Source organism: Netta rufina, assembly GCF_964035555.1.
Source record: "Netta rufina genome assembly, chromosome: 8".
Classification (NCBI taxonomy): Eukaryota; Metazoa; Chordata; class Aves; order Anseriformes; family Anatidae; genus Netta; species Netta rufina.
Genome location: NC_140131.1, coordinates 9840878 through 9866809, shown reverse-complemented (window position 1 = coordinate 9866809; position 25932 = coordinate 9840878). Strand labels below are relative to the sequence as shown.

General features: G+C 51.8%; 1 protein-coding gene across 1 annotated transcript; it reads left to right on the top strand.

Moving 5' to 3' along the window:
• The first annotated feature begins 1244 nt into the window (after positions 1 to 1244).
• On the top strand, positions 1245 to 14334 carry LOC311212111 (uncharacterized protein). The gene is made up of 5 exons (XM_084291247.1): positions 1245 to 1335; positions 9563 to 10033; positions 10907 to 11233; positions 11384 to 11550; positions 12168 to 14334. Exons 1-5 carry the CDS (start codon positions 1272 to 1274, stop codon positions 12210 to 12212), a joined length of 1074 nt encoding a protein of 357 aa, XP_084147373.1. The 5' UTR covers positions 1245 to 1271; the 3' UTR covers positions 12213 to 14334.
• Positions 14335 to 25932: the final 11598 nt, after the last annotated feature.

The window sequence follows — 25932 nt, the reverse complement described above, 5'->3', positions numbered from 1 at the left end:
TGCCAGGCAGCAGAAGGCTCCTACAACTGTCCAAAATGTTGTGAATGCCCTTCAAATAATTCCCCTGAAGGGCTGGGAAGTTTGTAAAGGCCTCGTTACTTCTGCCTTAATGGGATGCCAGAAGTCAGTGGCAGTAAGAGGTTAGAAACACATTTCCAAGAAGGGGGGGGAGATTTCATGGGGTTTTTGAAAGCGCCCATAGAAGACGACGATCAGCTCTGCTCCAGCACAGTCAGATCACCCCAGCAATCTTCTGCCTGCCCCAGAACCAGGGGCAGAGCTACCAAGAAGCTGTGTTGGAGGAAGGTGAGGGCTGGAGGAACAAAACGACCCATTTCCACCTTCCACACTGTGCTGCAGGCACCGGTACCAGGGTGGAGGAAAGGACCCGGAGCCCCCCCTCTGCCAAAGCAGCCCAAGAAAGGTTCAGCAAGGACTGTGCCACGGCCAAAAGGCACCTTCTCAAATCAGAGGAGCTCGAAACCTTCCTTACTAGTTTCTGTGAGCACTGACAGGCAGGGTGGGAGGGCTCGAACCAGCTGGGCTGGAGAGGAAGCAGAGTGGCCAAGGGATTTGCAGGGGGATTTTTGGTCCTTCCAGAAAACAGCCCAGGCTGCAGGGCGCCTCCCCACAACCAGCTTCGTACTGGGGCTGCTTCTCCAGAAATGCCAACCAGATGAATGCCACCAGACTTTCCAAAAGGAAGGCAAAGGCCGACCCAGCGGCTGTCTGGGTTTGCGCTCAGGCTGGGATTTCCTTCACCCAGCAAATATCTGGGGAAAGGGCCTGGCCTTTGCAGTGCCCAGACCCCAAGAGGGGTGGGACAGGGCTGCGGGATGCCCTGAGGAACCACTCGTGGCACCCCCACTGCCACCCAGGGCAGCGTCCAGGGGCACCTGGGGCACCCCGCTCCCAGCCCAGGGACCCCAAAGTGGCACAGGGCCCCCAGGGGGATGCTGCCCATACATCAGAAGCAGGGGTGCTGGGCTCAACCGGAGGTACCAGAGGGATGCGGGACCAGAAGGGGGGATGCTGAGGAGGGACCGAACCGGGGACGGGTAGGGGAACACGGGACAGGGCAGGGGATGCCCGGGACGGGGACAACCGGGGATGCCAGGACCCAAACGGGGCCGGTCCGGGGGTGGGGTGGGTGTCAGCATCCCCCCTCCCCGCACAGCCACGACCGGGGCCGCCCCGCTTACCGACCCGCCCCGCTCCCGCCCCGCTCCCGCCCCGGTGCCGCCGGCGGAGGCAGCGCGGCTCGGCCCAGCATGGAGGGGACGCGGGGCGCCCTGCTCCGCCTGGCCGCCTGCTGCCTGCTCTGCGCCCTGCCAGGTACCGGGGGCGGCCACCGGGCCGGGGGGGCACCGGGATGGGGGGAGAAATCAACGCGGAGGAGGAGGGGGGCCCGCCGGGCTCGCAGCACCGGGGGAGTTGGGGGGCGCCGTCGGGGTTGGGGGCTCCGCAGCTCGCAGCCGGGACCCCGCGGGGCGAGCCCCGAAATTTGGGCAAAGCCCGAGAGCTGCGGGGGGCGAGGAGGGGGTCCCCGGGGGTCGCCCCGAGGAGCCGAGCTCCGGTCCCCGGTCCGAGCCTCGGAGCTGGCACCGAGGGGACCGGGGACAAAGCGGGAGGGGAGGTGGCGGCGACCACCGGAGCCGCATGGGGGGAGCGCCGCCGGTAGCCCGAGGAGCCCCCCGGTAGCCCGAGCCGCCCCCGCGGTAGCCCCGTCCCCACGTGGGCTCGCAGCGTCGCGCTGGCGGCCACGCGGCGGGGCAGGGGCAGGGGCAGGGGCTGGAGCCGTCGCCATCCCCCTGGCCGTGGCAGTGACAAAGCGGGGGGGGGGGGGGGGGGGGGGGGCTCGGCGAGCAAGCGTGGTCCTTCTGCTTGGCTGCTAAGAGAAAAGGAAAAAGAAAAAAGAAAAGGAAAAAGAAAAAAAAAAAAACTCGGCCAGACCCCGATCGGGTCACAGCGCGGCAAAGGGCAGCAGTTGGGGATGAAGGGATGAGATTTTTTTGGGTGCTTTTTTGCCTCTAACAACGGCTGCTGGGAGCCCCCCGTGGGTGCCCGGCGCTGGGAGCTGCTGAGGTTTTTGAGCTCGGGCTGAGGTTTGGCGCCCCGGATGCGGTTTGTCTGGGTTTGAGGCTGAGCACGGTGAAGCGGTCCCGAAGCAGACCCCATTCTGCTGGGAAAGCCCTGGATAAAGCCACGCTGCCCGTATGAGGGTGGCTGTGCCGTTACGGGGTGTAGCAGTGCAGGAGCTCGGGGCTGCTGCTGCCTGCGCTGGCCCCATCGCGCACGCCGGGGTACCCCAGGGAGCTGCTTTCCTCTGCTGGCTCGTGGGAGCCCTCCCGCTGCAACGTCCAAGACTCAAAGTGCTGGGACGTGCCAGAATTAACATTGTGCTGGACTTTTCCTGGGTTGTTTCGTGCCTAACGTCCCAGTCCCAGTCCCGAGTCCCTTTGTGGCCTCAGGAAATGGCACCTATGTGGCTGGCCTGGCCCTCGTCCTCGCAGCTTTTGGATCTGCCAGCTAGTCCCGGCCTCAGTGAGAGAGCAAATATTTTGTGAAATAGATGGCACGGAAGAGCTGCCACCAGTAACAAAAAACACATGGCAAGCTCAGTCCTGAACGAGACAGCAGAGAATCCCCACAGGACAGCGATGGTGGAAGGGGGGCACCCTGAGCTTGGCCCCAAAGCCAACAGCCACCCCACAAACCTGCCCCAAACCAGGCACCCAGACGGGTCCCTGCCCTGCTCCCGGTGCCGATCCTCTTTGCCCCCCCTCCGGCCGCGTTTGCCGTGGGGCCAGGCAGGGGCTGGTGCTGCTGTGTCCCCGTGCTCTGCCCACCCCAGCTCTCAATGCAGCCTTTCTTCGCTGCCTGCGGAAATCCACTTCCTCCAGCACCATTAGCCTTAAAAATACCCCCCCCCCGGCGTAGTTTTGGGCTGCCTCCCCTCTCCGTGCTGAGCTGCCTTGCAAGCAGAGGGGACACTTGTGGGTGCCTGGGGTTGTGCAGACAGGCAACATGCCCCGCAGACGTGCCATGGGTGCCACTTACACACTCGCTCTCTTCTCCCTGTCCATCAGGAGCCTGATGGCACGTGCTTGAAGCACTCGCCTCCTTCAGCTCCCTTGGCCCCATCCCTCCACGCCAAGAGGGGCTGGGAAGAGCCCAAGGATGGACACAGACACTGCTGGGGTTTCTGTGGGGCTGCCACGCTCTGTAGGGCAGTTCGCATAAGGTCTGGAGGCCGAGCAGGCCTGCAGGCTCTCCCCCAGCTCATAGCACACTGTCTAGGCTCCCTGCTGACATGGGGCTGCTATTAAGGCAACCGGCTAATTAATTTTCTCCTAATGACATGAGTGCTTCCTCCACTGCAGCTGTGGCTCCTGAAGTAATCAGGGCCAGGGCCGGCTGATGCCAGATCTCCCTGCTGTTGCTGTGTTTATTGGGGTCTGCAGCCCCAGACAAGGCCAGTCCTGGGCAAAGGCGTCTTTATCACAGCTCAGTCCTCGTCCTCGGGTACGGAGCAGCCAGCGTGGGAGCCTCCCGGGCACCTTCCTGCCCAGCAGGGCGCTTTGTAGCTGCATGCGGCCAGTGGAAAATAACCGGCTGGGGAGATGGTGGTGGCCAAGCAAAGCCACGACTTGCACCTCCCCGGCACAGGCTCCAGCACTGCTGCGTGCCCTGGGCATGTCTGTGCCGTGGGTTTTTTTTTGGCTTTTCCTGGTATTGAAGAACTCACGCTTGGCATTTTTGTTGCTCTTCCCAGGCCTGCTCATCCCTGCTCTCGCGGCTTTCCCATCCCTGCTGTGCCACCGTGGTCCGGTGTCCCCCATCCCAAATGCAGTGCCACCAAGCAAGGCGGTAGCACCAGCAGGCTCCTGTCTCCCCTTTTTGCTCCCCAGGGGCTCACACCTCAGGCCCGGCATCTGCAGATGCCCTGGGGAAGCATCCTCCTGCCTGCCCGGGCAGGTCGGGCGCTGAGCTGTCCTTCCCCGGCGCCGCGCTCGCTCAGCACCCTGTATCTAATCTGTGCCCCGTCTCGTGCTCAGCTCGAGGCCTTCTGCCTATCGGGCTGGAAGGAGCTTCTCGGTCAGGAGACCTGGTTTCTATTCCTGTCCCTTACACCACAGCCCTCGTTTTGCAACGTGCCTGGCCTGGCCAGCTTCCAGAACCGCGCCGGGCGCTCGGCACCTCTAGCTCGGCTCCCTCGCTTCTGCTGCCTGCCCAACAGGGCACGGCACAGCTCAGCTCACAGGGTGGTGTGAATTAACTTGTGCTGTGCAAGGGCGCTTCTGTGGTCCCCAAATGGGCTGCAAGGACAGATCTGTCCCTGTGCCCCATGCCTGGACTCCGTGCAGCACCCAGAGCCTGTTTGGCCCCTCTCTGCTGTGACACAGACAGGGACAGTCCCGGCATCAGCCCTGGTCGGGATCCTGCTGGAACCCGCTGCAAATTCAGCCTGGTGGCATCCCACCTCCACCGAGGTCCTGCGAGGGATCAAAGTGGGACCGAGTGTACAAAGCAGCTGCCCTTTGCCCCAGGTCTGTGTCCGTGAGCCTCGAGTTGCCATGGGGAGGGTGTTTGCTCTGCAGCATCCCTGGGCGCATCCGGCACCCACCCCAAGGGCTCCTGCCACCTCCGCCACCTGGGTTCCTTAATTCGGGGCTCTGAGGTCAGGCTGGGCTGCTATCTGATCAGCACGCACCCCAGCTCTGCTTTTAAATGAAATTAAGAGCCTTGGGTTTAAATCCCACTTAGATGGCTTTACGTGCATTTATGCTTAAGCTCCTGCTCCTTGAAGAGGTTGTTTAATTACCGTTGGTTGGTAACCATAAAGATGTAATAACTGGCAACAAAAGATAATTTCTGCGCTTAATGGAGTACTTTGCTAAGCAAGAGGATATAATTGCTTAAATACATATAGGTTACAGCTTGGGCTGTTACTCTTTAAATGTTATCTTAATTTTGCATTTCACTGTATCGTTTGTGACCTGAGCTGTTACGCTGAAGTGGAAACTGGATTCAGTTAGTGCACAAAAATAGCATTTTGGAAGGGTTTGGGTGCCTTCTCCATGAATCAGAGCAGTGGTTTGACAGTCATTCCGGAGGAAGCTGATCCCAGTGAGCGCCACCCGCAGACAGTGACAGCCTGCGTGGGGGAATCGATTCATCAGCACCGGGGAGCCCTGCTCCCATCGGCACTTTTAGGGAAATCCTGGGTGGATCCTTTCTCGTTTTTGTGCTCAGCTCTTGTCTGGGTCTCCTCTGCCCTCTCAAGGCCCTGCAGCCAGCCTGCCCCTGGCTCCCTTACCCTGCGTGACTCCTACAGCTCACCCTAGGCTCTCTGTAAGAGGGATTTTAGAAACGGCAGTAAAGCCTGTGAATTGGAGCTGGATTTATGTTGACCCTCGGGGAGCTCAGGCTGCTGTTTCTGGCTGAGAGGAGGGTGCAGAAGACACCTCGGGGATTGGGACAAGTTCGTGGATGTGCTTGTCCACAGGCTGGTCCAGCTGTAGTCCCTGCTCTGTCTCGCTGCCCTGCTTTATCCCGAGAAACAAATACAAGGTGGGGTGGCTGCCGTGGCAGAGGTGAGACCTGGCTGGATGGAGGAGACATTCCCGCTCTGCGTGGCTGCCCTGAGAGCAGCGGTGCCCTGTCCTGGTTGTACAGGCTCGTACAAACCTTCCCCGGCCCCTCGCTTGGCCCCAGCCCCAAAGCTCAGGCAGGGAGTGTGAAGCAGGAACAGCCCCGTCTCCTGCAGAGCTGGCTTCCTTCACTCTGGCATATTTATACCACGTCTGCTGCAGAGCTGCTGGGAGCACGGCTGATGTGTGTGGGTCCCTCAGCGTTGTGGTGTGGCCCTGGAGAGGGGCTGGAGCCGCGGGCTGATGCTCGGAGCCCTCCCTTCCCTCGCAAAGCAGGGAGCGTTTCCCACCCCTCTCCAAGACATGGGGGCTTCTTGGCTGGCTGCAACCCTCCTCCCTCAGGGCCTCTCTCTTCCTTCGCCCCTCTCGGTTCCCAGGCAGAGGTCACTGCAGTCAGCACTATCTGATGGGAGCTGCCGCTCCGTTTCCACCAGCCCTGCCCCGATGTGGTCTGAGACCGCCGGTTCTCACCAAACACACTGAGCCCGGTGGTGAGCACAGACCCGGGGGCAGGACAGCCAGAGGACAGCCAGCAAGCTCTGTGTTAGCAGGAACCGCAGCACAGCCGAAGCAAACCTCCCCGTGGTTCCCCATCAGGGAAACAGAGATGCTGTTATTATCGGAGCTCGTGCAGCTGGCTGCTTCACTCGTGGTGCGGCTGCTGGGGCTTCGTTGTGATCCCAGGGTGACTGCGCCTTCACCAGCTGTCTTGGTGTGCTGCAGCTGTGGTGCCTTGGAGGATCCCCGGGAGGGTGAAGTGTCTGCGCTAACTCCTTCCCGTCCCATCTGAGAGGAGGGCCTGGTGCCCTCGTCTGCAGGACGATGCCGCAGGCAGTGCAGCCGCAGCCTCCCTGGCATCTGGTGCAGGAAGCAGAGCTCCTCCAGGAAGATGCCAGAGTAACGAGCTCTGACCTGCATCCCTGCAAGGAGCTAATAAACATCTGAAATCATCATCACTTAGCGACTGGAGCAGCAGCCGCGCTGCTGGGGCTGGGGATTTGCAGAATGAGAGGGCACCGAGGATCCAGAGCAGAGCAGGGGGAACGAAGCTGTGGCATCGAACCAACAGTGTCGCAAATCTTAATGCAAAACCCTGGAGGGGTATCTTAATTTTAAAACAAAACTGAAGAAAAAATCACCGGTGCTTGTGCTCTTTAGCATCCACGTGCTGACAGGCACCAAATTGCAGGTAACTTCCCCTGGTGCTTGGCTTGGTGGCTTGTGCTGGCTTTGGCTGTGCCCTTACTCTTAGAAGCTGATAGGCAGTGATGGGATCTTTTGTCCGTCTGTCCCTGAGTGACCAGGATTTACTCCCTGTCTTTTGTCTGTTTGTCCATCTTATGGCTCTTGCCTTGTTCCTTATCTTCTCACCATCATCTCCTAATGGCTTGAGTTTTTGTGTTAGCTTGGTTTAGGCTCTCCTTTTTTTTTCAGGCTCTCCTTTGTTTCCTGAACTGCTGTGCTGACTTGTGCTGCGCTCTGTGACATGCTAATCCAGGTGCCATCAACTCCTGCGGTGCTCAAAGCCCCCCGAGGGCATCCCTGCTGCCCATTCCTGTTCCATACCTGCCAATTTTAACATTTCTACTGCAATTCTCTGCATAATGGGTTTTAAATGTTGTGATGTCACAGCAGCAGCCTGTCTGGGTGTGCTGTAGCACAAACCTTCCTAAAATGGTCCTGCTACGTTCCTGTCAGATACAGGGCTGGAGCAGTGTGTGCTCCTGGGCACCGCTTCCCTGGCAGTCACAGGCACTGGGCAGTTCTGTGAGAAGGAGCCGTGTGGCTCCTCGTGGAGGAAAGAGTTTAGGGAAATATCCCTCCCACCAGCATTTCTTTTCACAGACAGCAGGGAGCTGTGTTACAGCAGGACCAGGGTAGTGCTAGCAGGATGAGGGGAACTGCTTGGCCCCACAAACCTTCCTACGCTGCAGCACCTCCCGGCAGGGATGCCAGCTCCTATACAGGGCCCAGACTCATCCTCCTTCCCCCTGCTTTTCCTTTCGGAGCCAGAAAAGCAGCACAGCCATTTCAGAGTCGCTTGCTCTTGTGCAAGACAGCTCTCCCCAGACCTTTCCTCTGCGTGACCCCGATCGCAGCTCACCCACCCCATGGGAGGCCGGCCGGGGCACAGGCCAGCAATTCAAAGCAGCACGTAGCCAGGCTCGCTGCTGGCCGGGCACCTGGCCACCGCCTTTCCTGTTTACCCCGCAGCAACAGCGCAGCTCTGTGTGCGCCTCGCCACGCGGGAGCAGGTAGCCGCGTGTTTACCGAGCATCTGCCTCTGCTGCAGGGGCCTTCAGCGCTGCCCAGCTGCTCTGGGATCTCGCCTAGTTGGCAGCTCACCGAATAAGCAGTGCTGGTTTTTGGGGCTGGAAACTGTCACATGAAGAGCTGTGATCCCAGCTCTTCTCTTTCCGGGTGTTACTGTATCCTATACCTTAGCTCCATTTCACAGAGCAGCTCGCTTTGTTGTGGCCGTGGCCGGACAGATCCAGGCGACACCAAAAGGAGCATCACTTACACCTTCGGCCCTTCACGTTGAAGTCGCCCCAACTGGGGCTCCTCTCGAGAGCCTGTTCTCTCCGAATGTGCCGAGTGGGGCTGAGCTGCTCCTGCTTCCCCCGCGGGAGCCCTCATGGGACTGGGGCCCGGGCCGGGGAAGCGCAGCTCCGTCAGGCTGCTCCTCGGTTGTGAATTCTCCAGCTGGTTGGGGTACTGCGGGAGCCTCTCTCTCTCTCTCTCTCTCTCGAGATGCGTTGTGTCTTTTTTTAGGGCCTGTTAAGTGCCGTAGCTGGAGAGGAGCCCTGATAACTGTGCCCGTTCTGAAGAGCTTTTAAAAACTGCTGTGGTTTTCGCAAGGCCTTTGTGCCGGAGTGGGCTGCTTTGTCGGTGGGTGAACGTCTCTTGGTTACGGCATCTGCCTCAGATGCTTCTCTGCTATGGAGAGCATGGGCATGAAGATGGATTTCCTTCAGTACCTTTATGTTTTTCTGCAGTGGCTCATCATGCCTCAGTGGCTTAGGTAGAAACACGGGACAGAAATAGCGAAAATATTGGCCATGCGATGTTCCTAAGTGGTCTGGAAAGCCCATCCTGATGTGACTATATTCCTCTGTGTGTTTTTTTTTTTTCTTGTTTACACACCTCAAAAACCCTCACTGGGCCCATGTTTGTGAACAGCAGTGTCAGAGCCTTGTGGCTTCCCTCCTCCCGCGTGCTGTCACCCCGTCTGGCGGCTGGGGATCCAGCGGGGGATCCCTGCCCGCTGCAGGGGGAGGCTGAGCAGCTCCCCAGGCCTGTGACAGCAGAACACTGCCACGCTTTATGGTGACGATGCGTTCATAAATAGCTCGTGAAGGCAGCTCCCAGAGCACACCACCAGCTGCTTTACAGCTCTGTAGTACCCTTTAGCTACGCATTTTACCCTTCCCTCCAACAGCAAACCCACAACACTACTCAGATGACGAGCAATATAAGCTTTACCCTCGCCAGACACAAACTTTATAAACAATTTTCTACAATTCCTCTAGCCAGGGGAGACAGAGGATCTACTTCTACATTTTCCCCATTTGTATTTTTTCTACACCACTTCTGACTCGTCTTTACTTTCTCAATCAAATCCTCTAAAAAGGTTCAAAAGGTGCTTTGGGGCAGAAGGGGTGGAGATGGTGACCCCACAGAGCAGGAACACAGAACGGAGAGGGAGGAGGGTACAGACAGGTTCCCTGGAGCAGGGAGGCCAAGAGGGCAGAGAGGCTCTTTGAACCCCTTCCCCAGGTACAAATCTGTGCTGGATTTGGAGTTAACAAGATGGAAAGATTCAGGCCCTGATGTTCCAGTCCGTTTCTTCCTTCAGTGTGGGATCTCTGTAAAACTTCTCAGCGTTTCTTAACTCTCTTCCCTAGGAGAAGGAGAGAAGGCAACAGAGACCTCGGTGACAACACCTTTTCTTAGCACCACGCCAACCTCTCATCAGCTCAGGGAAACCTCTGACCTCAATCCAGACACTACTGCTGTTCCAGAGACAAGCTTGGGGATAAACGTGACTGCTGCAACGCTCAACGTCACGGGAGCCCACAGTGCAGAGGTGGAAGATGCCTCCACCTCTGCCACCACCGTGGCAGGCACTGAGGCAGAGAGACTGCAGCCTTCCGCTACTGCCAGCCCCACAGACATCCCGGTTACACAACGTGAGCACCACAACGTGAGCTCATCAGATAACAGCAGCACTGAAATCCCCTCCCCTGCCCCGACAGCCAGCAGCACTCTGGAAGAAAATCAGCCCGACCGTGAAGTGACGGAGCCTTTCAGCACAACCGAAGAAATGGATGATGCCAGCAGCGCGACCCCAACGACTCCTCTGAACAGCGTGCTCGGTGAGGTTTTGCCTTTCCTGGCTGTGCAGAAAGTCCTGCCCCAAGGGTGCACAAACCGGGAACTTACGGTGCTGAACGTTCTTCTGCTTCTGTGAACTCTGGTGGGAACCGGAGAGGGGGGCAGAATTGGGAAGAGCCATTAGGCCTGTCCCGTTCAGTGGGACTGACCTGCAGAGGTGCTGTGAGTTCAGCATCCTCCTCGCAAACCCCATTACTTGTGGCATTAATTCTGTTGGCTGCTTGCTGATGAGGATGTTGATGGTGTGCAGGGAAGGCCTTTGTATACCTCATCCTGACCAATGCACTTCACCAGTGCTCCTCAGCTGGGCTCTGAGGGGCTGGGATCCCATTCCCAGCCACTTTGGGATTGTCACCCCACTGATGCATGGCACATTGACCATTGATTCGTGTGGTGTTTGTGCACAAGGGTATCCTTTACCCTGGTTGTGTCCCAGGGTCCCGCTGCTCTGTGACACAGCCTCAGGGGATGCTGCTGCCCAGTTGCTGGGCAGCCCCTTTGTGCTCCCCATAAGGAGGGAGGACAGACATTTCCCAGTTTCTTGCTCTGGGGTGATCTCCAGCTCTGCAGAGCTGTTTGAGGCTTCCCTGCTTGTCCTTTGTCCACAGGGGCCAGCTGATGTTGGCTGACATTGCAGACTGGCACAAATGAGAACCAAGAGAACTTTCTAGCACTGTGCCCCACAGTGTGGCTCTGCTGTGTCTGCACTCTGTGTCTGCTTGTTTTCTGAAGGGTTATCAGAAAGCTGCTTTTCCTATAGTTCCCATCCTCCTCCTTTACAGCCTTGCTTTTATTTTGCACTCTATCCTTTGAAATGACCGTTTGTCCCTATTTTATTTGTCCCTATTTTTCAGCAACCACCAACAGCTCTCAGCTGGGGCCTTCAGACAGACAGACCATGGGGCCCACAGAGGCAAGGTCTGAAACCAGGCCAGGAACAAGCCCTGTGGGTGCCACAGAGGTGAGCACCGTGGAGCCCAGAACCTCCTTGGCTCCCGTCTCCACCACAGGGAGCACATCCTCTGCTGCTGCCTCTGGTACTGTCACCACGAGACCCGCTGTGAGCAGCTCTGCCACCAGCACAGCCACCAGCCCCCCCAGCACATCTCCTCTGGAGCACCCGTTAGAGCCCATGCACGAGAAGGCTTCTGTGTTGGATGTTGGTGATGATGAAAACCCAGGTAAATGCTCTGCTTTTGTCCCTGCTCTCACAAAACGTGGCAAAGGGTTGGGCGTACCTCAGATTTCCTCTCAGTCGCACCGAGAGGGGGCTTTACTACTCCGGCCACTGAAGGCTTTCCTGTGGCCTCATTCCCTTGGTGTCCTTGCAGAGCTACCGAGTTCTCCTTTGGCTGACACGACGAGGGCCGATCCCTTGGTGATCGCGGTCATCTCCGTCTTCATCGTCATGGTGGGCATCCTCGGCCTGGTGGGCTTCCTGCGGTACCGCCAGCACAACAGCCGCATGGAGTTCCGGCGCCTCCAGGACCTCCCCATGGTGAGTGGGCTGACATGGGCTGGCTTCGTACCAGCTTTTGTCTTCTTTGCAGTTCCCCTTTTACGTTATTAGCAATGTTTTGGGGTGTTTGGGGGAAGGATGGATGCTGATCGCAACCCCTGCTCCCTCGTAGGTCCCTCTCCTTCCCAGCGGGGTTTGCTTTGAGGTGACAAGTCTCAAGGGTGACAGCTAAAGAAGCCATCTGCCTTCCCCTCGCTCTGAAGGGGAACAGCAAGAGGTTAAATGGAGAGAGGAAGGGGAGCACCATGCAAACTGCCCCTCAAACACCTTCCTAGCCTCTTCTCCTGTATTCTGATATATTTGCCTTGTGACCGTGACAAAGCAGGCTCTGTGCTCTGTTCCAGGGGTGGGACAGGCTCACTGCTGCTGGCCTGCAGCTAGCAAGCAAGCTGATGCTGGCACAGCCTGAGTGGAGCTCTGCACAGCCAGGGTTTTCTACATCCTCCACCTGCACGCACCTCTTCTCTCCCAGAGCCTCATTGAAAGGGAAGAGGGACTGCCCAAAGATCCAGGACCTGCACAGGGACAATATTTGTGTTGTTGGCTGGGGCTCTGTGCCATCATGCAGGCTAAAACACGCTCTTCTCTGCTTCCAGGATGACATGATGGAGGACACTCCCCTCTCACTCTACAGCTACTAGGCACCCAGGCTGTCCTCTGCCTGGCAGGCTGAACTTCCCAGAGGAGAAGGCCTTGAGGACTTGGTCCCAGACAATCTGCTGACGAATGAGGGGGCTCTGACTTGCACACAAATGAAAGAATTTTGGTTTCTTGTTTTTTTGTTTTTTTTTTTTTTGTTTTTTTTTTTTCAGGCGGCTTTTGGTTTTAGATGTTTTAAATAGTTCGTTGTTGAAGTTTTTATGTTGGGAATCAGAGCCCAGGTCTGGCTTATTCCTCCAGGCTCTCCTCAAAAAGATGCCCCAAAGGGGTGCCTCCTCCTTTGTGTGGGGTGACCGATTAGCCACGACAACTCTGACCATCATATTCTGCGTGGAGTCCTTCTGTCCGTCTTCGCAGCTGCTGCTTTCAAAGGAGATGGGCAAGTGATCCACGCAAAAGCTGTTACACTGATGGGGTCAGCAAAGTGCTAGCAAAGGAGACTGCTGTTTTCTGAGGGATCCAGGGATGAGAAGATCGGTTCTCCTAGGCTCCCTCTTGTTCTGTGTTTTTAAGTATTTTTTTTCCTTGCACTTTTTTTTGCTCCTGTTTCAGCTTTAGTCCCAGGCTTGACACTGCACATCCTGAAACACCTGCTGGGAGGGTGACAGACTGCTCTGCTTCCTTCTTACGTGCATACCTTTTCTCTTCAGGGGAAAACAGTCGTGTGGCCACTAGAGAAGCCCCCTCGCTATCCATGTTGCTTTAAAATTGCTGGAAGGAAACAAGCATGATTTTAGCTCAACAGGGCTTGACAGAACTCAGTCTGTTGCCAACTAGACACACTTAATTTGGTCTCACCAAACTTAGGAAACTGGGTCTCCCATAATTGACACTTTCAGCATACGCATAAGCTCCTTGCTCAGGCTCCGTAAGTGCTTTAGTTCACTTTCCTGTCTGGATTGACACGTGCCTTTCCTCAGGTACCTGCCATTTTGCTGCTAGCATCTGGTTTCTGAAAATGGTTGTACAAATCTAGCTCTGCACTGTCCCTCCTCTGTCAGTGCAAGGCCAAAGCTCCTTTCTTTACCTTTTACTGTTGGTTTTTTGAGCCAGTTAGTGTCTTGTCATGAGGACATACATATGCTGGATGTAGGTGCCTTCCTCCCCTTCCCCTTCTAGATGTTAGGCTGATTAGATTCTGCGTTTTTGCCTCAAAATATCACTGCTGTAAACTGTGAGGCTTTTAAGGTCCTTCAAGGAAACCCAGGGACCAGAGCCTGTGAGGGCAAGTCAGGATTTTCAGATGCCCTCACTTCAAAAAGACCGGATAGTGCATGACACAGAAGTATTCAAGTAACTAGTACCTGCTCCTGTTGTTTAATTCATATTTGACTGCAGGTAAAGAGAAACACACGCCTTCTCTAGAGTGTTTGATTTTTGATTAAGGCAGTTGTTCCCTTGGGATACAGCAAGGGCTGGAAGTTCTCCACCACATTGCTCTTAGAAGCCGCTGTCTCTCCTCTCCTTTCAGTAGCAACACATGGACCCCACAAGGGACAGATAGGCTCACAAACAGAAGTACCTATTTTTTCCCAGTTCTGTTATTGCTTTTCTTAGCAGGGAAGGAGGAATTTGCCCATCAGCAGGGCTCAAAGGTGGAGCAGAACTGGGCTGGGTCAAATAGACGAACTGGGTAACGCAGCAGTTCCTCCTTCCCGTGGTACTACTTCCGAAGTGGCTGACAAGTGGCTGCAGTGCAGTTCAGATTCAGCTGTTGGCTTTGGCCTTGCATCTGTTTATTGTAAGGATGCCCGGTACAATAGGGAAGAACGGGTTGGTTCTCTCCTGCTATTATTGCATGAAAACTAAAGGGCAATTGTCACAGCTCCAAAGCTTTTGTATCGAGCATTGTCTGCACAGAGCAATCTCCCTAGCTACAGACTTGTTTCCCCTGCCGGAGGGCAGGGTGCTACTGGTTTTTCGCACAAAGAGAGGCAAGTTAGTGGTGGAAAACAGAACTCCATCCTGGCTGGAACTGGTGCAGGCTGGCGTGGCTGGAAAGTGTCTCTGCACAAAACCAAAAGGGCAGGGGCTGGCTGTTCTGGCTTCCCACACCTTGCTGTCCAGGGGAAAGGGGTGAGGAAGAAAACTCGCCCAACACCAAAGTGCAACTTTCTTTGTAAAATATGTTTATAGTGGATTTTTTTTTTCTGCAATAAAGTTACAAATGCCAAAGGTGCCCATGGTTCTCATATTTTCATCTGGTCAAATTGTAATCTGTTTTAGAGGGAGACACTAGGCCAAATAATCTAACATACGCACTTTCAGACTGTCCCTTGCCTCTGCTTGAAGCTACCCTTATTGTCATCTGTTGTCAACTGCAACCCCAAGCTCTATTTACAGAAATATTTTCAAAGCCAGTCTAATCCAAGCCTAAGTAGCATCATCTGTCATGCTTCTTTCTATAGTACAGAAATCAAAGCAAACTGAAATGAACGTCTTATTTAGCTTCCTAGCAGTCTGAGCCCCTTGGAAACTCAGCCCCCCAGGGAGGCAAGGGCTCAGGGTTGGCTTCAAAAGTCCTGATCTTGCTGCAGGATTGACAAGAGTCCCTCCCCAGCTAATAGTCTACTATAACTGTTAGAGTAATTGTGCAAAATCATCCAGCTTGTGCCACAGACTCTGCTACGGGAGCTTCTCCTGGAAGAGCAAAATATAGTATGTAAAAATACTTGGTCATTGGGCTTACGTGGTTTCTCAAAGAGTTCCCATAGCAAATCTAGAAAAGCAAACCCCTGGAAGATCTAGAGGATGTGGAGAGACAACAAACACTTCTTAGGTCAGCAGAGTGCTTGCTGAGTAATCTGAATAGGCTCGGGGCTGAACGCCCAAGCCTGCAGAGATTTCAGTACTGTCCCAATGATACAGCCCTACAGAACAGAAGTAAGTAACGGAACAAACATGCTACAACTAAACCAGTCTTTTCAAGTCTGAAGTCAGCATTATGCTTGTGGTTTATGCTGGAGTTTCCTCTGTTCTGCCTATCACTGATGTTGCTCGGAGCCAATTTCGTTCTCAGAGCGAACTGGTGAGCTGCCCCGTTGGAGAGCTGGCGCAGAGCAGATCTGCGTTAGCTGGAGATGCAGCAGCAGGACAGGATTCTGCAGGCAGTCACCCTTGGGAGGAACAAAGCTCACTGCCTTTGCCCAGCCCAGTTTGACCTTCCAGTCAAGAGGTGCAGTCACTGAGGCAGCCAGGTTTGCAGGTGGACCATGGGCCAGTTGTGTGGCCTCCAACTTCCCTATCCAGCAAAGCAGACTTTGTCAGAACCAGAAAACAACTTGCCAATTTCCACATGTCCCTTTGAACACAGCACTTGCTTTTGATCGTCTCTTGGTGCTTAGTTTCAATGCCTCCTAGGCTAAGGCACAATTGTAATTAATTAGTACAGGGACAAGAATCAATCAAATCACTTTTGAAGCTAAATGGGAGGAAAAGATACCCAGATAAAAGAAGGCAGAGTTTGAGACCCACCTGTTTTCTCTACCCTGCCCTCTTTCCCTCTCTAGGTTCATGTTTTGAAGGGAAGGGGATTTGAGCAGCTGTTTTGAAGGGAAGCTGGGTTGAGCAGCTGAAGAGTGACAGTATCAGAGCTCCTGTGCCACAGGCAGGACTACCTGTGCCACACACCAGTTCTCTACCCACTCAGTTGTCCTCCTTTCTCCTAATTTAGTTTCAACAATGTGTATCTTCACCAAGTCACACTGCAAGTCTGTACACAAGGCTACAGTGTGCACAGAGGCAGAGAAACCTCTATGAGAAGCTCTGGAGTGGGCAAGGCAGCATGTGGAACTGGTAGGACCAATAACCCCATGAGGTTATTAGAAAATGCCTATTGCCATTTTCCAGATACCTAGGAAGGAAACAGGAGGCTGCATGTCTCCAAATTATGCATATTCAATTTCCTATGACTATATTCAATTCTGTAAAAATACAGATTTCTCCTGGGAGAGGAGGGAAAGTTTTTTCTTATTGTACCTCCTGAGCTTCTGCCAGGGATGCTCACGTCTAATTGCTACCTCGGCATTATTGCATAGCAGAAAGCGAGATAGGGATCTTCTCTCCAATCTTCCCTCCCATCGCCCACAAAGAAAAAAGAAGTCATGCATTTCCCAGCCATGGAAGAGCCAAATATGTGGTCCTACTGATATGTCGCCAAGTGATAGGCAAAGCTGGAGGACCATGACTGCTAACAAAAGTCTCTGTCAGTGTTAGGCCTCCAAAACTGTTTGTGGTTTGTTTGTTTGTGTGTTTCATTCCCCAGAATTTTGTAAGATGATCAAGATTTTCAAAATTCTCCATCCAATCACATTTGAATGAAGACACTTCTACATACCAGTGCTGTTTCCTCACAGATCTGAGGAAAATCAGCTCTTACGCTAAGCACAACTTCAGACCAGTCTCAGAAAGCAAAGCATTCATCTGCCCAGAAGAGGACTTTTCCATTTTGGCTGGGGATTGGTTGCAAACTAGATCCTGTGCCAATCAGATTCTGTAGCATCAATAGGCTTTTATAAGCAATCATTAACTATTATATGAAGGAAACAGAAAGAGGACACTAGACAGTGTCAAACTTGATAGATTTGTGCATTTTGAAGACAAAGGGATCAATGTACTTATCTGCAAGGCAGCCTGCACAGCCTTCTGTGTAGTTATTCCCACTTCCTGGCTAATAAACGCACTTGAAAGGCATCCTCGACGCAGGTCTGCTTCTCATGCACTAGCAGTTGAACAATGGTTAGCCTCAGTTCCTCTGTAATAATTTTCCTTTTGAAAGACCCATCAGCCAAATAACTCCCTGAACCACAAAACCAGCATGATCTTGATCAGACGGGCAGTGGTCACAGCTGCAAGAAAATACGCGTGTTTGTGTTCCTACTGTTCGGCTCCCGCTCTGTTTACAGGTAGACCCAATCCCCCACCCACAGTTCAAATAAAGCAAGAGCTAAGTGAGTTACCAGAGGTATCCTCCCAGCCATAAAACAGGTCTCCCTGTGATGAACTGCCCAGAATTAATACATCCCTGCAGCAGAAGCCTTTTGCTAACGCTCTTTGAACTATAATGGAACATCTGTTGACAATCTCCCGCAGGGGAACTTCTCCCCTCCCCTGTTTTAATCCTCTCTCCTTCAGAAGTACTTTTGCTCTGAAATTAGACACATCAGTTGCCACAGAACGGCTCTCGCAAGCATGAAAGTGTTTCCTTCACGCTGGTCTTTCCCCGGAGCTGCAAGGAGAGGGATGAGCAGCTAGGCCTCCTTGGTATTTTCTTTATAATCTCGCTGTTATATCCGAGTAACAGAAGCTCTCGATGCTAAATTATAGGTTCTGCTTGGCACAAGACAAGGCCCATGGTTTCTGGAGCATGCCTTCCAGCCAGACTGAGGGATTCATTTGATTCAGGCTGAGAAGGGTTTTTCTAGAGACAACTGCAAAATTAGCAGTTTTCCTTTGTGCTGACCCTGGCTATGCCATCTGATCGCCCAAAGGGATCAAGCCTGATCATTTCTTCCATTTCCTTACTGATGAGCTTGGGTGAAGGATAAGAGTTTTCACCTCCTTTTTTATTTAAAGGTCAGGGCTTTTAGGTGGAATTGTGCACAAGGTTATTTGTGGCTGGCTAGCAGAACCTCTTTCTTTTTTTTTTTTTTTTTTTCAAAAAGGGCTGAGAGAAGCACTGGGAAAACAGCTCCCTTTGTTTTGGAGTCTCACCTGGTGGCCCACACCGAGTGACAGAGAATTGTTCACTTGCATTCAAGCCATCCAAGCAGGCCTTCATGCCCTGACCATGATCTGCTAATGGCTGTTCACACATTCAGATCCGCTACAAGAGGCAGAGTCAAACTCTGCGAAGCAGCTGTTCCCTGAGGAGGGAAAACTAACTGATCTCAGATTAACCTTCAAAGCAAAAGCCACAGTTCATAGACTGAGCTGAAGATCACAGGAGCAGCCTCTGCCTCTGTGTCCAGTCTCGGTCTGTGCTCAAGCCCCCACTCGATGACTACAGCTGCTGCTCTCAGACCAGCACCACCATTCTCTGCCTGCTCTTCAGAGCAGTCCTAACCAAGCTCTGCTGTGTCCCCTTTGCAGGATTCCTAAATCTGTGCCACATCCCCAGGTCCTTTGTATTGACTGAGAAGTACACATCAAAGCAAATGCCACAGATCTTCTGTCTCCGGCATTGTCCCATGTGCTAGAAGACAGCTTTCACCCTTAAATAGGCAGTTCTCTCCTCTCCCCATCCTCTAAGGCTTTTTGAAGTGCTATCCTTTCTTCTCTTCCCTTCTCATTCACGAGCCAGCAATAATAAATTAAATTATCTCAGAAGAAAATGTGGGAAAAAAATATTAAAACCATATTAAGAAATTTCACAAGGCCCTTATTTTTTTTTTCTCCCCACTATTGCAATTTCTTCACATAAAACAAACCCGGCAACCCCTCCTTTATGGTGTTCATGGAAGTTTCTGTTCAGAGAATAAGATTTCTGAGCCTGTTTTGAGACACAGAAGTGGAAGGAATTTGCCAGCACCTGTCAAGTCAGTTATTCCATATTGGGGCTTGTCAGACAGGGTAAATCTGGGTAAATCTAAGATCAGTCCATGTCTGTACTGTTCCTGCTATGCACAGTCTCCCTAAATGGCACAATTGGTGAATCCCATTTAAAAAAGACCCAATCTAATCCAAAATTTGCAATATATTTTGGAAAAAAGCATTTGAAGGCATTAGTAGAGGCAGCACACAAAAATCTCTCAATTTGTTCTGGCTCAGCGAGTGGGAGGTCAGAAGACAGGATCATATATCCCACCCCATGAGAGGGGAGAGGGCTGAAGCAAAAGGCTGCAGCTGGGAATTCTCTGACCTTGGGGGAACCCCCCCCCCACTGCAAACAGGCAGCACAGCATCTCTCCCTCTGCAAGCCAGCAGGCAGTGCAAAAGGAGATCGATGCGCCAGGAATCAGGCCCTCCAGCACTGTGTCACCTGGGGTGAGAGAAGAGAATACACAGAGCTGTGCTGTAAATGTGCAGGGTATAGGTCTAAGCTAAAGAACATGAACAGTTTAGGTCTCAGGTAGAGTTAGGGAGACTGGGCAGGTCTGTGGACTGCTATCAAAATGTCTTCTCTTCCTTGAGTTGCCTCCCTTAGGCCTGCCCCACATCTGCTAGTTTCCAATTCTGGTAAGTCCAAGAAACCAACCAAGCCCAGAAGAAGAGCTTGCCAGCTTAGGGAAGTCAATATTCTCCACATGCTTTGTTTGCTCCCTATAGTAAAGAGGGCATCTTTCAATTAACATTAAAGGTCATGCAGATTTAGTTCAGGCAGGCTGTTAGACAGGTCACTGCTGAGGTCATTTGCTTTGGCATATTTCTGTTCTCTTTTCCAGCATCACTCTCCCCCAACTCACAACACAATGTGGAAATATCTTTACAATCTACAGCATCAGAACAAGGAATTGGCCTTCCCAGACTCCTTAGCCCATATACCAGCCCTAAGAACAAATGACAGACTGTGTCCAGCCTCTCCAGCACTGCTGGTTCATTGTGGATTGCAATTCATGTAAAATTCTAACACAAAAACATCCTCATTCCCCTCCTGCTGAAACAGAGACATACCAAAAAGCATCCTCACAAGCTATCCAAGTTCAAATTAAAATAGGTGCCCATGTGTCAACACAGCTCCTGGGTGTTCCTGCTGTCATATTGGTCAGGTTTCTGATGCTGCTATGATATAAATATTTACTGCTAAGGCTAAGTGACAGATAAGTAGGCTCTTGTTAAACGAAGGATACTGCATTGGCTTTTGTTTGGCAAAGATCTATATAGGAGCCCATACCTGGCAGATGCCTCGGAATAAAATGTTAAAGAGAAGAACTTAACCCCTTAATGGGACACGAAGGCTCCTCAGGAGTTGTCCCAACAACAACCTGACATGTTCCAACGGCACCTACAAAGCAGTTAATTGTAGCAGGTTTGCTGGTAAAGTCTGAATCAGCAGGATTTGTGAATTGGGAGAACAGAATACAGGGCAGTTTAATATGCCTTACAGCCTCCATTCACAAGAATCTTAAGCATCTTACTAAAGTAGGGCATGAATTTTTTCTTTTAAAGGAACATTAGCCCTTTGTTCCCGATTTCCTTTAATGCTAAGTGTTAATGCAAACACAAGGGGTTTTTATATCCTAAAAGCAAGGCAGAAATCCAAAAGGATAAGGAGGCTGCGAGATGAGCCTTCTTGAAGTGAGCAGTTTTCACCTTCCTAATCTGGCTGGCTGCGTGTCAGCACCAAAACAAAGATGGAGCCACATTAAAAAGGGGTATCTTGGCTCTGTCAGGGGAAGTGATAAGTATCATAATTGGCCCTCACATGCAGCTTTACATTACCCTGACACCAGACAGGGGGGGAGGATGAAAGAACAGGCAGGCACACACACATTAACTCTGTTGTTGGCATAGCAATAGTGCTCTCAGAGTAAAGTTTTAACTGCGGCCTAAGAGCTCCAAATCCTACTGCCTTCGCACCTTTAGATGCCTTTTACTCACCCCGAGCAGAAAAACTGGGCACAGCAAGTGTCTCTGATCAAATTATCAGTATGAACTCTGGTGTGGCCTGAGCAGTAGACATAAATAGGTTCTGCAGGCTCTACCGTTTGCATTATTGTGGAAAACCTAGCTAGGCTCTTCACATCCTGAGGGCACAGGAACCAGCCACACTTCACTAATTACCTTCAGGCACTTTGGTCTCTGTGGTGCTAGAAGCTTTATGGGAGCTGACGCCTTTGAGATTGAACCCTGAGGTAGAAATCCTCACCCAGAGATGGAGAAAACCACTCTGCCTCTCTCAACAAGTTCCTGCTTCTCTCTAAAAGAAATGAAGCAACCAACAGGTTAGGTCAAAAGTTCAGGAGTGAAGTTGCTGAGCCTAAGCCTCCACCACCTTTTGTGGTACCTCTGACCTCATGGAAAAACTGCTGTTTTCTTATTTAATATCATTTTATTTATTCTTTCAGGAATTCAAGCAGTGGCATAAGGTAGGAGGTCCCATGACACACAAACCTCATTCAGGCACTGGATTTCATATGCCTTTGACACCCAACCAACACTAAATGGTGCAGGATTAATCCATGAAGAAAGGCCAGCTCATTTCTGCTCAAAGCCACAGCCACAATGCCAAACCCTCCCAGTGCAGGGGTAGGTCTGTGTTGGAAAGGGACAACGGGACACCTGTCCTGACCATCAGATCTATAAACCAAGATGAGGCTGGAATACCACATCCCAAAATGCCACTGACACAGTCACTATTCCTCACTCTGCACAGGCTCAGTGAGTGGTACCTCCTTCAAGAACAGGAGGATAGCACTAACAAGTCCTTAAGCTTAGCCTATTGGAACAACTATTGCTGGGGGTAGAGATGGTGAGAGAACATCTTTGACAGGATTTCTGCCAAATCCGTGCCACGCAGCAGCACATCTGCCTCCCCACCTAGCCCTGTTATCTCACTTGTGCCAGCGCAATTTTTTCCTGCAGCAACACTGTGAAACACACCACTTAAAATAATAATAATTAAAAAAATAATAATAAATAAATAAAAACACAGTGATGCACTGGTTAGGCTCCCTGATCGGATTTACAGCACAACTTCAGTGGCAGAAGCTCACGAGGCAGTGCAGGAAAAAGCAGAGGAGTGGGCACATTTGATGCTGATATTGACAGCAAAGCCCCATCATAGCCTGACAGTAGGCAGGAGTGTGACACCATCAGGGAAGGCCTTAGGCTTTTCTAGAGAGATACAGGGAATCAATATGTAATTACATAGAACTGCAGTGAAGTTCTGTTATTGGAAACATCTCACCAAGCTGACACAATACCCTTTATTGAAGAAAACCTAATAATAATAGAGCTGTGCTGACCTCCACGCTCAGCGTACTTCCCTACTAACAAAGACAGACATTGATATGCCTGTGGTCAAGAGTGAGAAAGATCAGAAGAGCAGACAAGGAATTAAGATACCCTTTAACTCCATTTCAGGCACGAAACTGCCCTGAGCCTTCAAACAATTTGTGTGACTGTCTGCCTTGTGTCCCTGCCTAATGCAGGGCAACGGTCCCTTAACCAGGTCAGAAAAGGCTTCAAGGGCTCTGGATGGGAAGCAGAAGGAAAATCCCTTATGTTATAGGCAATACAACGTTGGGGCTTGGTGATATTTATTTACTGTTTCGGAGAACACAGGGGATGAAAGATCCTTCTGTGTGCTGTGTGAGCAGTTCATGATGACAAAAAGTCGTGCTGTGGCCCATGTGGTGTCAGCACTAGCCTGAGGGAGATGAATGGGTGGCTGTGGGTTTCCTAATAAATAAATATATATATAGACACACACATCTGTGCCCCGGACACCTCAAAAAGACATCGCTGCTTTCCCCCTGGGGCCTGATGCATGTTCTCTGGATGCTGTTTCACTGTTACACGGGGCTATATGGGAAAGCAGAGGCTGGGGACAGCGACAGGAATCTCCAGCTAAACCTGTGAGAGTTAGGCCATCTGGCAGCTATCCCAGGGCAGCTGGGGTTGGACAGAGAAGGATACAGTGAGACAGAGCCAGAAAGATCTAAGGATCCTCAGCAAGGAAGCTCCGACGTCTCTTCTCTCCAGGGAGCAGGGCAGAGCCAAGCTAGCAGGGCTTAGAGGCACGAACAAATCTAGTTCCCAGCAGCAGAGCATGGTGAGAAAGGAAAGTGAAGGGGGGCTGGAGAGCTGGGAAAAAGTTAGAGTGTAGGCAATTCATATGAGCACCTCTTCTGGCTGTCATTTCAGCAAAAAGTCAGATCCTGCCTAACTAGCAACCAGGAGAGCATCTGGAGTCACCCACTGCCCTGACAGAGGGTTTGGGAAGGAGGCAGCAACACTTGGGAGGATCAGGTGGCTCAGGGAAGCAGGGAGCTAACTCAGAGCCTGTCAGCTCGGTTCCAAGGACAGCCAGGAAGGGAACAGCAGGTACTCACTGACAACACCCACAGGGAATTAGCTGAAGGTGCTAACTCTCAGCACACAAATGCCTGTGTTGGTGACAGTCTGACATTTCACCCCCTTCACTAGCTGCCCCAGGACCAAACACGTTGCCTGCACTTATCCAGGGGTCCTCTCCAGGACAGGGCAGACACTTCATCCATCCCTGCTTCAAGCTTTGACAGTTCACGAAGACCTTCCCTCGCAAGGCTGACAAATCTACCACCTTCAGCATCAGCAAAAATGGTTCTGTGGAAATTAATTGTGCCCACAAGACACTCTATTCAGGCAGGTACAAAGGACAGTATATGGAAAGACAGCGAACAAGAACAATATGATGAGAGCTCAGTCCCCTTCATCTCTCAGCTTGCCAGCGCAGGCCCTGTGAGAGCTAGCTGCTAGCTGTGAACAGCCAGCCAGTAGCACCCTCCTGTGACACACTCCTGCAGCTCCCGTTACTCTCCTTCAAACCCCAGAGCTCCACGTGCCCCTGCAGCAGTTTTCATGGCAAGCACAAATTTGCCACGTCAAAATCTGCCCAGCTTCTGCTGGGTGCTCCACGCTTCCATCCTGAGCTTTGCTACATGTAGAAAAGCAGTGTTCTGCCCATAGTGATCACTTTACAAAGAATTTAAGAGCATGCCTTCATCTGCCCTGGGAAAGCAAATTTCAAGCCCTGGCTGAGCAAGTATCCTCCTGCAGCAGGTTTCCAGAACAGCAACCTGCTGCTTGGTGCAAAAGATACAGTCCAACTGTTGGCCCTACTCTCATTTCAACCCCTACCCCCAGCTGTCCTTTCCCTATTCTTCTCCCATCAAGTCTTTCTGTTTCTTCCTTTTTCAAAGGTCATCCACTTCTGCAACAATACCTACTTCACTGTGGCTGCAGCAGGAACTGTTGTATCAGAGTACACACAAATGTTTATTTTTTCCCCAGTTATACATGTTCTGAAGGCACGCCTCTTTAGCTGCCCTCCATCATTCAACAATGGAAAGGGAAGGCTTCTTCTTGCTGTTTCAGCACGCTTGTTAAGCAAGAAAGTTACCTGTAGAACACCTTGCACACTGGCTTTCTCAGTCACAGCCTCCTGCTAGTACTACAGCATTTAATAAAAATGCTTCTTCTGCAGGCAGCAGCAGCGTTTTCAGCCTGGCTACTATTTACAGTAAACTCTCCATAGGTAAGTTTCAACACTCAGTTCTTCTCCACAGATCCCACTTGCAAACTAGCTCATCCCAACAGTAGGTCTGCCACAGGCCATCAAACGGTCCAGTGCTACATTTTGGATGGAAGGCATGACTATAAAGCAGTGTACTTTGTAGTATCAACTTTGACTTTTCATTTCACCAGTCACGGACATCTGGTTCAGTAGTTGTTCCTGTAGCTGACCTGTGCAGCAAAGCAACCTGACTTCACACAGACCAAGAAAAAGGCCAAGGCTATACTAAATTCTGTATTTGATTTTCTGTCTCTGTTGCCAGGCAAAACCTTGCGAAACCTTACAAAACTATATCCACCCACAGCTCTCCCAAGGCAAGGGATGGATTCAAGGGTGCAGGCAAGCTGCATTTTGTCCTCCCACAGCTCTCCCAGAGCACAGCAGGGAGTCACAAATCACCAGCCCTGTGTATCCTTCTCTACTTCTCCTCAAGGGCTGTCTGTTCACTGCCATTCTCTGGTTTCATTGTCAGGAACAGAGATTCTCAACTAAAACATTGCAGTGCTTCCTACTGAGGGCTGGTTCTGGTAGACCATTTGGGCAGTAAGAAGTTGTGAAGCTCAGATTCAGATTTCAGACCACTACCAGGAGCAGAACACGACAACACTCACCGACTTTAGGCTGCAGTTGCTCCAACTTTTTCTTCAAACAGTCATTATTTTGTAGCTTTTTGCTGCTTAAAGAAAGGGTGATAAGTTACAGGTTGTCTTTGAATACCTTCCCTGCACTAGCCCTGAATCTACAAAGCTCTTAGATCTGGGATGCAGATGAGATGAACAATCCCCACAGAGCTAGTGAAGCAATTGCTAGTTACGGCACTCACATTTCAACCCCTCTGTCCTCCTTGGCAAGGCCTCCACGCTACTGTGAGTGCCAATCACAGAATGTCTTCTGTAACAGCAAATGGGAAAGGCAGGAGGTGTTCAGGTCCCAACCTAGCCCTTCAAGTGCTGGGACACAAGGAATAGGAATAGGATCAAGGAACACCCAGTAAGATGGTTTCAAAGTTGTCCCCTGACAGGCAGAGCACAGCACTAACACATGAATTCCCCTCTGCCACCATGCTGCATGCTCTGCAGACTGCAGAAGCCCTGTCCTCCTGCTCCAACTGGGACAGACAATATATTTGGATAGAAAAGTAGGCAAGATTCACATTAAGAATTCAAATATCTGAACTAATATCTGCACCTACAAAGACAACTTGGTGAGTTGACTAAATATTGTGAGTTAAAAAGGCTTCAGCAAAGGACTTCATGTGAGGACACCCAACTCGAAACCAAGGTTGGTCACGGACCTCTGGAAAATCACTTTAATTTTGTTTTCCACTGTCCATTTCCTCTCCTGAGAAGCAGATGTACTTCTCAGAGTTTCAGATCACTGAAGAAAAGGCAAAAGGAGAAATCACAAATTCAAAAAGCCCTTTCTGCCTTGTATATTGCATTGCGCTCTGCGTTGCGCTCACTTGTTTAGCACAGAGATGGAAC